At 35.6% G+C, this 14,988-nt stretch overlaps 1 protein-coding gene across 1 annotated transcript; it reads left to right on the forward strand.

Annotated features, from left to right (window-relative positions):
- Positions 1 to 6,100: 6,100 nt before the first annotated feature.
- Positions 6,101 to 8,281, forward strand: LOC131074843 (acyltransferase GLAUCE). Its single transcript, XM_058011554.2, has 3 exons — positions 6,101 to 6,569; positions 6,791 to 7,293; positions 7,587 to 8,281. Exons 1-3 carry the CDS (start codon positions 6,123 to 6,125, stop codon positions 8,023 to 8,025), a joined length of 1,389 nt encoding a protein of 462 aa, XP_057867537.1. The 5' UTR covers positions 6,101 to 6,122; the 3' UTR covers positions 8,026 to 8,281.
- The last annotated feature ends 6,707 nt before the right edge of the window (positions 8,282 to 14,988 follow it).

The following is a 14,988-nucleotide window of genomic DNA, read 5'->3' on the forward strand; positions in this document are numbered from 1 at the left end:
GTTAATAAGTCTTTTCTCCTTCCTAAGTTGAATTGATTTGAATTGTTGAAGATTAGGGAAAAATAGGTCATAATTGAAGTAATCTGATAGAAATAGTAACCTACAAATATCGTGTGGATCCACTAACATGGATTTGAGAAAAAGAATATGTTTTGGATTTGTTCCCAAAAGTTTGGGCTGATTTTTCAAGACCGGGTAGTATCAATTTGCCATGGTCCTCCGATTTTCTAACTGTTGAAAGTTGAACCTATTTATCTCTGTGAATTATGTCGATCCTCTTCATTATAGCTTTGCCCCTCTTTACACACACAAAGAAAAGGTGAAATATGTTGGGAATAGAGGTTTTCCTTAGGTCAAACCCTAGTTTTTGAATTAACCATGAAATTGTATTGATAAATGTAAATGAAAGACTACAGTAAAATGCTTTCTTTTTGAGGGAAATGATGAAAATGATTGAAACACTAATGATATAACTCAATGAATTTTTGTTTATCTCCACAAAGGAATTAAGGTTTCATGTAGGTTGTCTTCATAAAATATAGATCACGAATGTCATCTTCAATGCTTGAATCTTGACTTCATTTCTGCTCCAATGCTTGATGAAAGATTGATTTCTTGCTCACTTGAATTTTCTAGACTGTAACTGAGATCTTGAATGAGGCTAGGTTTAAAATGAGATGGGTAGACCTCTTTTTATACTCGCTTGTCAAAAATCAAATTAAATTTCCACAACAGGCCAACACAGGGCTAGTTTTCCCGCTCAAAAAGTTGACCATTAGAGGGGGCCAATTTGGGGCCAATTTGAGAGGTTCAGGGTGCATACACCTTGGTCTTAATTTAGGACCATGGCATGGCATGCCTTGGTCCTAATTTGGGCCCAGGGCATGGTAGACCCTAGTCCTAGAAATTAGGTCTTCGAATTGGAGGCTAAAATGGAAAAAAATGATGAAAATATGAAGTAGATGGGTGGTGTGAACAAAATTAATATTGCAAATAGGCCTTAGAAGAGGAAATACCAAAATGAGGCCTAAATGAGGACAAAATTGTAGGTTCTTGTTAAATTTAGGACGCTACATAGTGCAACCAGTAGAATTCCATGGAAACATCTTGCTATGTTGACATGTCACAACGTCTTTACTCCTTAGGATGACTTGTGTTCCTCTCCATGTAACACATTTGATTTTAAGGGGAGGCTATCATATCTGCATTCATATCATGTTAATCTTAAATATTTTATCAGATAATTCTTTTCGAAATATGTTTGCATCCAAGTATCAAATCTATTATCTTGTGTGGGGGATAAACCACCGGAATTTATCCAATTGAATTCTTAAATCTCTTTGTATCTTTTATGTGTCTATCCTACAACACAATTTATAGTAGTCACATGCCAACTGATCATATGGCTAAGAAGCATAATACAACTTTCTAACCATGCCAACACCATCTCAATGATCTTTTATCTGAATGGTCGTTATCTTGTAATCTATGCTTGATCATTAGTCATTTTTGTATCCAAATTTTCTCTTTTCGTCTAACATTTTTGATAGCTAGCATGTATGTGATGATGCAACCTAGTGCTATCCCGTGAAGGTTCGACTCAAGTTTATTCCTTGGTGGCAACTCCGCATGGATAGAAGTCTCTTCTTCCCCTTTGTGTCTTAGTATATTTTTTTTCTCATTTTCTCTCTACTTTAGCTTGCATCTCCTTTTGATATTCTCACCAAAGTGGGGCAAAATATAACATCATAAATTGTACCTTGTGCAATTTCATGTCACATAGCATAGCACCTTCTCTTTATCTAAATTAGAGACGATGATTGGACCCCATCTTCACTTGCTTGCTTAGCCCACTTTGCCATTTGTCTTGCTTGATCTCCAGACTGTTTGGATTGAGTTATTCATGGACACCTGCGTGTCGCAAAGATGTCTACACATCGCACAATCATCCTACAAGTATTTAGATCGAAGGTGGCCATTGGGATATTATAGATGCTAATTTTGGCAATTTAACATTTCCTTGAGTGCCCACCAACTTCAGGACACTTCCCAATCCCCTTAACTTTCCTTTCTTGCTCCATTTTGCTTGCTCGGATGCTATTTGATTCTCTTTTCACAATATCTTAGACTTTATAACTTGTTCTCTACATCTTGAATAGTTTCTTCTCCTAGTTGGTTATATTATCACCATTATTAAAGCTCTATCAATTGGGAAGATTCACGCTTTCCCTCACCCCAAAAAGATCCAAGTTTTTGGTGTTCAATGGATAGTTCTTTATCTCTTGTTTATTGTATTTGTTTATGGTGAAAATGGATAAACAACAATATTGAAGGACTAAATGAATTCAACCACAAAACCCTAGCCTAACAACAACAAAGATCCACCATAACATATGAAGATTACCTAAGACAATGTAAATCAAATGAAATCACAAAGATTATACCATCATATGTCCAATAGGGTTTGGATCTCCATTCTTCCTATCTCCATTGATCTTGCTTGATATATTTGCTCTCAGATTTTATGTGCACAAGAGCTCAACAAAGAACAAAAATGTGGTCGCAAGTAGGCTTGATTGCATATGCAAGTTCGAAAGCGTAGTCGGGGCTGAATGCATAGTGAGTGAGTTTTGTGTAGATTGATTGATTAGGGTTTGATAATGAAGGAAGTATCCTCTTATATAGAAGACACTATATGAAATGGAGGGATAAGATTGAGAGGTGTAAAAGAGGTCGGCTATGATTAGAGGGTAGGTAAAGAAAATAATAAAATAATAAGAGGGTAGGTAGTGTAGGAATTAAGAGATGAATGACATGTGTCATAGGTAGAAAAGGCTAATGAATTAATTAAATAAATAAAGATTTATTTAATTAATAGAAGAAGTGGGATCAATTAAATAAATAAGATATTTATTTAATTTAAGAAAAGGATAATTTAAATAAATAAAGGTATTTATTTAAATGAGAAATAAGGCTAGAAGAGGATTAATGAATTAATTAAATAAATAAAGATTTATTTAATTAATAGATGAAATGCGCTAAAATAATTAAATAAATAAAAATATTTATTTAATTAGACATGACAATTTTAGGTGTCTACAGGATTGTTTATTTGATAATCTTTGATATAGCATATGGTTGGTTGCATTTCCTTTATTGTATTTCCATTATTATTTATCAAATCTATCCATCCAACTATCCGTGGAGGTGGAAACACCAAAACAAGACTTTGATTGTGGCAAACCTCTTATCACAACCATCCAACATTTTATCCTTAGTCGTTTGTGTGCAAGTTCAGTGAGGAAAGACATAAAATTTGTTGAAGGATTCATTAGTTGGACCATCTATAAGTATTTCTATCTTATTCCTTGCTATTTGATCAATCACTTGCATTCTATGTGCTTTTAGTTTATTGTTTTTATTATATTTGTAGTAGAGTAGAAGGTTCCAGTTATTCTATATTTTCTGGTACAGATTCTTATACCTCATCTGTACAATATGCTTGTGTGTCATGCTGTTATCTTAGACCTGAACGAATGTCCTGGATAAAGAGCATATGAAGTTTGAACTAAGTGGACTTGATGGCCTGCACTTTTGTTCTCCGTAGTTAAAACATTTTTATCTATCAATATGCATAGTTTTACATTCTCCTTTTATCCTAGCGAGTAAAATTAGAGGTTAGAGAACGCCAAAGGTTTGCTCAAAGTGGAGAGAAGGTTATTGAGTCCTCAAGGGGTTTGATCACACTTCATAGTGGTTCAGTTTTCCTCCTCTACACCTACAATTAGCATGGAGTTATACTAGTATTAGCAAAATGGGTCCTTCTACTTAATTAAATAATGTCATTTGCAAAATGGGGCCTCTAACACATTGAATATTTAATATTTTTGGAGAAATGAGCTCTCATAATAATAATTTTTTTATTGTAATAGTGAATATGCAAGTGAATTAATATGATTCATCCAATATTCTATGGGAAAATATTAATTACAACATTGGAAAAATATAGTTGTTATTGGAAAAAATATTAATTACATATGCCTCATAAAATAAACTGATGGCAAATTAAAATGCATTGGACTGATAATTCATAAATTTAAGGTGTCTAGGCAGTGAGCAATATGTTTGCCAATTTAAATATGTAATAGGCCAACATTGGGGTAAAGAAATAAGAGGAATTAATCACTAAATTGAGCTTGGTCTACTTGTCCATCAGGGAAGTAAACTTGGGAAAGGTGTCGGGGCTGTCTGCCACAAAAAGGTGAAAGTCGTGAATACGGATGAAATTTAACCTACAAAAATACACTTACAACAAATCAAAATGATTCTGCTGTGAGGAACTGTCACTTCCTGATGACTGTACAACAGTAGTGTATGATAACAGTTGATTCTAGAATATAAATTCGTTTGAATGATAAATCATTATAATTGCAATTCTAGAATATTAACCAGTGTATAATGACAGAAAATTCTTAATCAATTTGTGATACTAATGACATAACATTCATCATTCTTAATTACTAAAATAAAATGCAAAGCAATAAAAATCAAAATGACACACATTTCTGAAATAAAATTACATAAATAAAAAATCACCAAGCGCCTTATGAAGTGAGCCCTGCCTCCATAGTTCGCCTGGTAATGAAATGAGATCTTTTCTTCTACACCGAACTGAGTATGCGAATAATATTTATCAGAGAATAGAGTTTCAAAATCTGCATACAAATCTGCGTACAGAAAAGTCTACCTTCGAAATCTACCTTATGCTGCTTATATATATGCAACCTTATAACAAATATGCCCAGGATTAGTTTGTTTGTTTTGGCCTGTGACCAGCAAACTATAATGTGATGGCTTACATGAACTATTGGCTACTAGCCACGAATTGAAAATGGTTTTGTTATAACAACGAGGGAAATAGGTAGATACAGCTGGCTAGCACATCCTCATAGCAGATCTTCTCCTTGATTAGCTCCCAAAAATCTCATGGCAGTATTCATTGGTAGAAAAGACCATGTTCGTGGAAGTTGATGTTATCAAAGGGAATGAGGAAACAAAAACTCAGTCACGATACAGACAAGAAGTTCCTGGATGGAAGGTGACAGGAAGATTATAGAAAGTTAAGACTTGAAATAACAATGCTCATTGATAAATACAATCAATAATCAATTTTCATAATTTAATCTCAAAACTATATTAATTACCTCTTATATATATGTAATCATATGCAACATAAAGACTGCAAAATGGTATGATATAGAATAGAAATGAAATGTTGGAATGTGTATGGAGGTGTATGAAATAAGTCAGAATATGTCATAAAATGAGTCATAATTTGCTCTCATCAATATGGCTGATATGAATTATTTGTCAGTTGGCAAAGATTCGCTATTAAAATAATCTTGGTTAATCTTGGTTCTAGTTATTTGAATAGATCTCGCATCTAATCACAAATTTTGAATTAATCTCTTATGTGCATGTTTTGAGATAATGGAATAAGATGGTAGATTGTTTAACTGAATGGACCTCAAAAAAGACTCATAGTTAAATGTAGTTGATTGGAAGAATTTAGAATCTCAGGATGAATCTTAGCAACTCATTAACTTATTCATGATGATTGAGAAGAATAACTTTAGAAAGTAAGTAAAATTCTGATCTTCCCATAAATATTGTTTGACAGTTTTGTAATATCCCATAGTTGATTCCTTTGTATCGTATGCAGTATCCCATTAAAAACCATCAAAAGCTCCCACATGACTAGAACAGAGGTAGGTGGGGACTCGGCCAAACCTCTTGTACAACCGAAATTTTATTTGACAGTAACATTCATCAATAGAGCTACGAGGGCCAATATATTATACTATATTCATTCATTGTTTTCCGTCATTACCTCGTGGAAGCAGTCTATAGATGTAGAGGTAGGTGAAATTAACATCAATGGCGACCATCCTCTGTAAATTTATTTAAAATCTCCGTAAACCAAACAACTCATGCATACTTTCAATGTAATCATTAGGAGTTGGTGAAACAGCAGTAAAAACATTGAATTTTAGTGTACAGTATTTTACTATAAATTTATACGAGTATTGTATTGTAATTCATAGCAAGCTGCATAAGAAAAGATGGAGACTTCTCCTGTTTGTTTAGTTTCTGATCTTCGAGTGAAAAGAGAGAGCTTGACGATTTTACTTCCAGAGAAGATAAGAGAAAGGAGGATACTCTTTTTGAGCAATATAGACCAGAAGCTTGTGCATTATGTGCAAAAGGTGGTGCATTTTTTTGCTGCGGATGTGGAAATTCCATTCGAAGCAATAGTGTACGTGCACACAAAGGCGCTGAACAAGCTTCTTCTTGCTTATGATTTCATGTGTGGGAGGCTCATCTTCAATTCAGAAGAAAAGAGGTTCCAGATTGACTGTAATGCTGCAGGAGTGCCTTTTGCCGTCTGTAACAGCGAGCTCTCTTTAGAAGAACTCGGGGATATCACTTATCCCAATCCGGCCTTCACCCAGCTTTTTGTCATTCCTGGGAATGGGAGGCCCGAAGATGAGCCCCTCATTTCTTTTCAGGTTAAGTAGCCAATGGGACAAAGGTTTAGATAGATGGTTCTGTGTAGGTAGATAGTTTTTATGGTTTATCTAAGTTTTAATTTGTTTAGGTGGTTTATATTAAAAAATGAAATAAGATTTTCAATGTATATATTTAAACAAATTAAAATCAAAAGATATTGCTTAAACTCAATTGTCTTTATGAAAAAAAAGATTTAATTGTTTAACCTATTTTTGTATAGGTGACTAGATTCAGATGTGGAGGATTCGCCATGGGAACTGCGGTAAATCACTGTCTGATGGATGGGTTTGCGCTACAAGAGTTTGCCAAAAACTTCGCCTTCTTAGCCAAGAAAGGAGAGGTGGCATTCGAACCAGTGGTGGATCGGACCTGCTTGAAAGCTCGATGTCCCCCGCAGATAAATTACGAGCATCACGAGTATTATCAGAACCATTCTGAGATTGGTGCCAAGGCCTTGAATTCCTCCATATTTGCACAAAGAGATAAGGATGTGTGGCACAATAAGGTGTCCCTCCATAATCCTCTAGACGAGCACGTTTTTGGGCTGTTTTCTTTTTCAGGGAAAATGTTGCAGTCCCTCAAGACGAAGGCCATCAATGGTGGGGCAAAGCATTGCACTAGCTTCATTGCAGCTATGGCTCATCTCTGGCGTGCCAGAACTTGTACACTACCAAACATGGCTGCTCATGATGTTTCCACAGTACAGTTCGCCGTCGACATAAGGTCTAATCTAATCATGTTTTTGTAAGGTGTAGGTGTGTTTCTGTTTTCAACTGTCTATCAATGATATTCATCTTCAACATTTCAAGTCTTGCTAATGGATGTCAAGTATACTGGCATAACTTGAAACATTGAAGATGGATATTAAATCCAGGAGTTCACCTTAGCTGACAACTATGAACTCCCAACATAACCTTCTTAACTTCATATAGCATCTCGCATCTCTCTCTTTGAACTTCTTGCATTTCTTGCATTAATAATATAATGAATATGTATGTAAACTTCATGCTATTCAGGTCTAAGATGAGCCCCCCTCTTCCTCGGGAGTTCTCAGGCAACGCAACATTTACAGCCTATGCCAAGGCAACTGCGAAAGAACTGAAAGAGCAACCATTTTCCCACACTGTGAAGAAGCTGCAGGAAGGTGTGGACAGATTGACAGATGAGTATGTGAGGTCCAGAATAGACTGGTTAGAATTGCATGATGGAGTTGCATGTTTAGAGAATGGATTTCTGGCAACATCATGGTCCCATATGGGATTTCGAGATTTTGATTTTGGAGGAGTGATTAAGTCTGTGCATGCATCCCCTGTGGTGTCTGGGTGGACAGATGTTGTCATATTTTTGGCCAATCCAAAGGACAAGGAAGGAATACAGATATATATTGGTTTAGAGGCTGCTCACATGAAAAAATTTCGTCAACTTGTTGGAATGGTGGACACCATTGCTGTTTAGTCCTTAGGAGGTTCAATGCAAGGATCCTTATGTCTTTCGTGGACTAGTATGTATTTCCATTTCAAGTTTAGGCAAACCTTGACTGAGCATTTATGTTTACTTTCTTTGTTACTGTCAACATAAAGGTAGAACTAGAAGTAGTTGCATCACTGGCTGCAATTTAGTTTTCATAGAAGAAATTAATTTTATCTTTATTTGTTTATGCATTTTTTGTGTTTATACTTTCATTAATGGAAGTTTGTTTTTGCTTTTTACATTTTTGTTTTTGTTTATTCCATCAGTAAGACATTATTTTGGTTCAATCATTGAATTCATTGTCTATTTAACAAGTGTTATTGGAAACTATTATAATACATCTTTTTTATCATAAATGGTTTCAATTTTAAATTTATTATTTATTTTAACAAACATTATCTGTTTTTAGTTTTTTTTATTGTTATTCATTTTATTTGTAAAATATATTTTTTGAATGGAAGATTACATTTATAATTATTTTGATTTCTTTAAAATTATATTTGTAGCTAGGAAATCGGAAATCATCAAAGCAAGTAGTATTAGTAATCTAGCTGAATCACGAAAGCTCAAATGCAATGATCAATCCTAAACACACTCAATAAAGACATGAAAACAAGACATTCAAGATTGAAAACTAAGCAAACCAAATGCATACTTGAATATCTCCTTCATGTGGCTCCATTGTTCTTCTTTCTCCTTCAAATAGCTTTGTTTGTGGATCTCACCTACTAGTGCATAAGCATGATATGAAAGCAAGTAGACAAGGTTGTAGCGCAAGAATACTCGAAGTGTGATTGATTCGGGGATCTATTCGAAAAAGTGATTAGTTGGGATTGAAGAAATTCATCCAATTTATAGACAAATTGGAAAAAAGATCAAATTAGCATGAAGAGATTCGAATGGAAATTGCAAATCAAGAATGTCAATTATGACAAATTATGACAAATTTGCACTTTCTATGCAAGATTGATTGATTGATAATTCATGACAAAATTATGACAAATTTCTATGTCAAAATTGATTGATTGTCAATTATGACAAATTATGACAAATTGAAATGTCATTCCCATGAAATTAGGAGAAATAGGAGGAATTAGAAAATTAGATGAATTTAGAAATTAGGAAATTAGAAAATGAGGAAATTAGGAATTAGGAAAATTAGAAAATGAGGAAATTAGGAATTAAGTGAATTAATTAACAATTTTTCATTTATTAATTAATTCACAAAGAGGGAAGAATTAATTAGCCAATTAAATGAAGATTTAATTGCGATGAGAAGACTTAGGATAAATAAACTTATTAACCTAGAGGAAGAAATGACAAACAAGGTTAAATGAATAAATCATGAAACCCTAGAAGACGAATTAGAAATGCAAGGACGACAATTAGGTCTTGACAAAAGATAATTGATGCAGGGTCGATTTGATCATGATTCTGACTTGATAAATGATTTGATTGATAAATGCGCCAATTGACGAGGAACAATGACTAATTGATCCAAATTGATATGATTAAGAAAGACAACGATCGATGACAAATCGATCACAAAATGACAAAATTGACAAGAAGATAAGGATCGATGACAAAATAGATTGCAAAACGACAAGATTGAAAATGTCAACGATCGATGACAAATTGATCACAAGACAACAAGATCGATGACAAATTGATCAAAAGACAAGGATCGATGACAAATCGATCGCAAGATAATAAGATTGAAAATGACAACGATCGATGACAAATCGATCACAAGACAACAAGATTGATGACAAATTGATCAAAAGACAAGGATCGATGACAAATCGATCGCAAGATAATAAGATTGAAAACGACAACGATCAATGACAAATCGATCGCATGATGACAAGATTGATAAGAGGACAAAACCCTAATTAGGATTGACAATGTCCAAAATGATGACAAATGAATACGCACATTGATGCGACAGGATAAGATTGACCAAAATCATGACAAATATTGTCGACAAGACCAAATTTGAGAGCGAGATAAATGAAGAATGCAGAAGAAGGAATCGATGCTCGCAAATGATAAAGACCAAGTGCGAATCATAGGAGAAATGTTAATGCGATGCAAAAACCCTAAAATAAGGCAATGCGCAAATGTTAAAGTATGATTCTGCAAGCATTGACCATTTTTAGACGTCTACATTTTGCCCCTCTTTGAGACAATGCGATTTCAAGCGTTGTTTCAAAGAACAATAATGAAAATGCCCCAGACAATGACAATGACATATGCATGCATGCCCCCTCGAGGAATTGGCCGGAAACATCTAGAAAAGAGGCCAATTGATCGATAAGAATGACAGAAGACGATAGGTTCGTACAGACTGCCAAGACTGACAGAAGAAATGTTAGTAAGCAGAAATTAGACAGAGGACAGTTAGAGATGAAGGAAAACTTGCTTTCACAAATGCACATGAATAGGTGAGAACCTTTATTTAATGTAGCAAAATGGATGCGTAGCATCATGGCATTGAAGGCTAGAGCTGAAATGCAACCCTTTTGTGCAAAAGACAGACACATCGTAGACAAACAACAATCACAACAAAAAAGAAAGGGACCATGAACCATCCCGGTCACTCTAAATCACTCAGTGACATCATTGAGCAACATAGGAACATGATCGAAGCCAAAGATAAATCAGTAAAAAGATAAGATGCACAAATTCCAACAAGTCAAACAAACATCTTGATCTTCATTGTCAAAAGTTGAAAGTGCTGATAGGACGATCATGCTGTCTGGTTTCAGGGAATGCGGTACCCCGTCTAAGATAGGACACAGTCTAGTTTTGAGTATACCACACCCTGTATAAGACCCATGATAGTGTGCCAAGGACGAGTGATATTGATGCTGACGTTCGATTGATATGACAGTTGTAATCAGTTTGAATGTCTGGTGTGATTGAAAAAGTTTATCTATTAAGGCATGATTTGCAGTAAAGCGTAGTGTTGGATTGCGTGTCGTTGGAGGGATGCTCAGCGATCTATCTATGAGGGGTTATTTATTGCAAAATGCTTTTCGAGTTTTTACAATTTTTTTGTGTTCATTTTTTCACGACTTTATTTGACTTTTTAGGGATTTTTTTCAGGACATTATTTGATTTTTAGAGATTTTTTTCAGGACATTTTTCAATTTTTTTTTTTTAGAGATTTTTTTTAGGACATTTTTCAATTTTTTTGATTATTTCAGGACATTATTCAATTTTTTAGAGATTTTTTTCAGGACTTTTTTCAATTTTTTATGACTTTATTTCAGGACATTTTTCAATTTGTATGATTTTTTTTAGGACATTTTGAATTTTTTATGATTTTGCCCCTAGTGTCTAGCAAGGCAAGGAATATGACAGGTGAATAAATAGGCTTTCTGAAATGATGGTGGATAGAGGGAAGACAAAGGACTTTTATCATGGAGACAATACAGATGCAATTTTTAAGGGCTATTGCGTGATGGGACAAGAGACTGGATATGACAATGTAAAGCAGTGACATGGCATGAGGGACATGTCAAGAGATTTTTGAAACCATGTTTAAATTTTGCGTCCTTATGTCAGATCAAGATCAAGGGACAGAAAGAGTGTATGGATAGTGATAAGATATGGATAGGATAAGCAAGACCAAGAATGGATAAGGGACATGGACTGAAGGTCGGGATTGGCTAAGGGATAGTGGCAGAAAGTTGCAATAAGAAAGGGAATATGGATGAAAGGTTATAATAAGCAAATGGATAAATGACCAAAAGCTATGATGGATGGAAAGTTGCAAACAAGATGCATAATGCTCATGATGATCCTCAGCCTTGTCAAGATCAAAGGTGGAAATGGAAACTGGACATGGGGGAGAATAGGATATGAAGGGTAATGATAGGGGTTCGATAGGATAATGAAACAATGAAGGACAAAAGGATGTGATAGGATAAAACCTGCCCCCAAGTACGGTATGCAAGAAGTTCATAGATTATGCATGACACCTGTTTGCTAGGTTTTCATATGGTACTTGCCCAAGGTGCCTGTTTGCCAGGTTTTCACCAGTGGACGAATTATTTTTGCTTTACTTTTTTTTTTTTTTTTTCAATTTTGACTTTTTCAATAGAAGGGGGACACGTGATAGGGGATGGAAGAAGGACTCAAGCATATTATTGTTTGGATAGTAGCCTTGAAAAAAAAAAATGGACCATGACCTTTAAAAGTATGCTCAAAGACGTTGGTAGGATAAGGACATGGAAAATAATATGAAACTAAGGCAAGGATTTATGCAAAGGATTGGACCAAAGGGATCGAAGGATGGAAAATATGCATTGGATAATGGATAGGGTATTGGAAGAATTATGCTTGAGTGGATGGAAATGTTGGCAAGGTTAACATTGGCACACACCTTGAGGGGTGATGGACTGATGGAGAAAAAATGTATTTTGGATATTGAGATTTTGATGGAGGAAAGGCTATGGATTTTGGGACATAAGGGCCCAAAATGGACGAAGAAGGTGATGGAGGAACAAATTTGAGAGGGTTGGATGGAGGAACAACAACTTTGGATGCCAAGTTGGATGTTTCTTTAGGCTTTTGTGCTTCAAGGAGCCGCTTAGGGATCCACATGGTTTTTGATTTTTCATGCTTTTGTGGTTCCTTGGAGTGCATTGCCTGCACAAGGGATTTAGGAACCCATATATATTTTGACTTTGCTTTATTTTGCTCAGTGGGCCTTTGTGGCCTTTTGGATATATTTTTCCCTTTATAGATCATATTGTTCTTTGTTTTGACATGTCGATTATATTGGACATGTTGATCCTTGAATACATGTGGATTTTTAGACTTATGACTTTTATGCTTGGCATCCAAATTGCTTGGAAGAGGGAAAGAATGTCGGTGTGGATGGGAATGATATGGAGGCCTGTGGGATGGATGGAAGGTTCTCCAAGATGTGTGCCTTTGCTGATGTTGCATAGGAGATGGAGGGATATAGGGACCTAGAATGGATGGAAGTGATGATGGGGAAGGTGGACATTTGGATTTTGACTTTAAAGGGATACCAACGCCTTGAGTGTGAGCTCTGTAGCCATGACCATTAGTATATTCTTCAATATGGAGGGGTTCTTGCTTGTGAAGGTCTACCCCTTTGCCTTTATGAATATCTTGACTTGTAGGATACTCTTTTCTTTGGGAAGAAGACGCGAGTCCATTATGAGGTGGATATGATATGAGAGAAATAATGAGATCTTGAAGTGGATTGGATTGCACCAAAGTGGAAGAACCCATTATGCATGTCGAGGGTTCATGAACATCTTGCACTGACACGTTAGAATCATGAGGGGGATTAGGATCATGAGGGGGACTAGGCTTTTGTAGTGGACATGGTTCAATGACAGGCTCTTCAAGAGATGGAATGGGAGAAATAATGGGATCATCAAAAGAAATGATATCTTGGAGTGTATATGGAGCATTAAGACAAGGAGATGGAGGAACAAAAGGATCTTGTGGAGGATTTAAAGGAATAATTTGATCTTGACAAGGAGGAAGATCATTGGAATCCTCTTTAAAGGTGCTTTGCTCTTGACTTTTAATGGGATCATCGGAAAGGATGGAAGGGATATCTTGATCTTTCTTAAGAAGTGGAATGTCAATGGGATTTGAAAGGACATTTTGTTCATGAAATGGAAGAGGATTGTTTGGGATTGGATGGACTGGGATATCTTGATCTTGCTCGGGGAATGGAGTGTCAATAGGAATTTGGATAGGGTGGACAAGAATAGGGGAATCATCGTGAGTGTCTAGGAACATGGGGTCCTGGTCAACAATTGGATGGGATGATAAGGTTTCAGGATCTTGATCTTGATCTGTTTCAAGACACGTTTCTTCATACTCTAAACTATCCTCTTGACATGAGGTTGGACTTTGGATATGCATGGGGGATTCAGACAAGGAATCAATGTTTTGGCATGAAGGAAATGCATTTTGAACATTTGTGATGGATTCTGGCAAGGAATCAATGCTTGAACATGAGGAAGAGGGACTTCGAATGGGGTCCTTTAAAACAGGTAATGGCAATAAAGTGCATGGTGGCATTGGGTCTTGTATTTCTGAAACATGACAAGGATGTGCATCATGAATTGGATTATCTTGAGAATCAATTATGAATAGCCCTTGGATAATTTCATCCTTGGGTGTATTGTTTGATGAGGACAATATGGAAGGTTCTTGTGAAACTTCTAAAGGTGTAGGGATAGATGCCACTGGAGAGTCAATTTGTTTGCGGGGAGATGAGGCATTGCTAGACATAATTATATTATCTTGATCTTCCTCAAAGAACTCACTTGGTAGGTTCCTTAAGATCCTTGCAATAAAGCCACCTTTCTTTCAAGGTTTTGACATAGTAGTATCTGGAATTTGAACTCGTTTGGCAAGGATTTGGTCTTGGTTTAATGCCATGTTTTGATATTGGACTTGGTTCAATTGTTCTGACATCTTTGAAACTTAGCTTGGTGTGGGCTGCAACCTTTGTTTTTGAATGTTTGGTTGTGGTTGTTGACATTGATATGTTGATTGAACTTGTTGATATTCCACCATTGGTTGAGCCATTTGTTGACATTGTATAGTTGGTTGGACATATTGTGGAAATTGGACCATTGGTTGTATTGGTTGTATATGTTGGACCATTGGTTGTGATGGTTGAAAATCTGATTGATAGTAAACACCTTCTTGTTTTTGTTGTGGAGGCACATAATGTTGAAATTGATGTTGTCTCTTTTCTTGAAATTGTTTCATCATCTCTATTTGGGAGAGGAGAGTTGGTATGTCTGATCGTTCAAGAAGAGATCTTACATCAATGGGCTCAATCTTTGGATTTCGACCTGGAAATTTTTGAAACATTTTGGACATTTGTGATTTATTCTTCTCAATGTTTTTCACTTTTTGTTCCAATATCTCCTCTTCTTG

This window comes from Cryptomeria japonica, chromosome 7 (assembly GCF_030272615.1).
Source record: "Cryptomeria japonica chromosome 7, Sugi_1.0, whole genome shotgun sequence".
NCBI classification, from domain to species: Eukaryota; Viridiplantae; Streptophyta; class Pinopsida; order Cupressales; family Cupressaceae; genus Cryptomeria; species Cryptomeria japonica.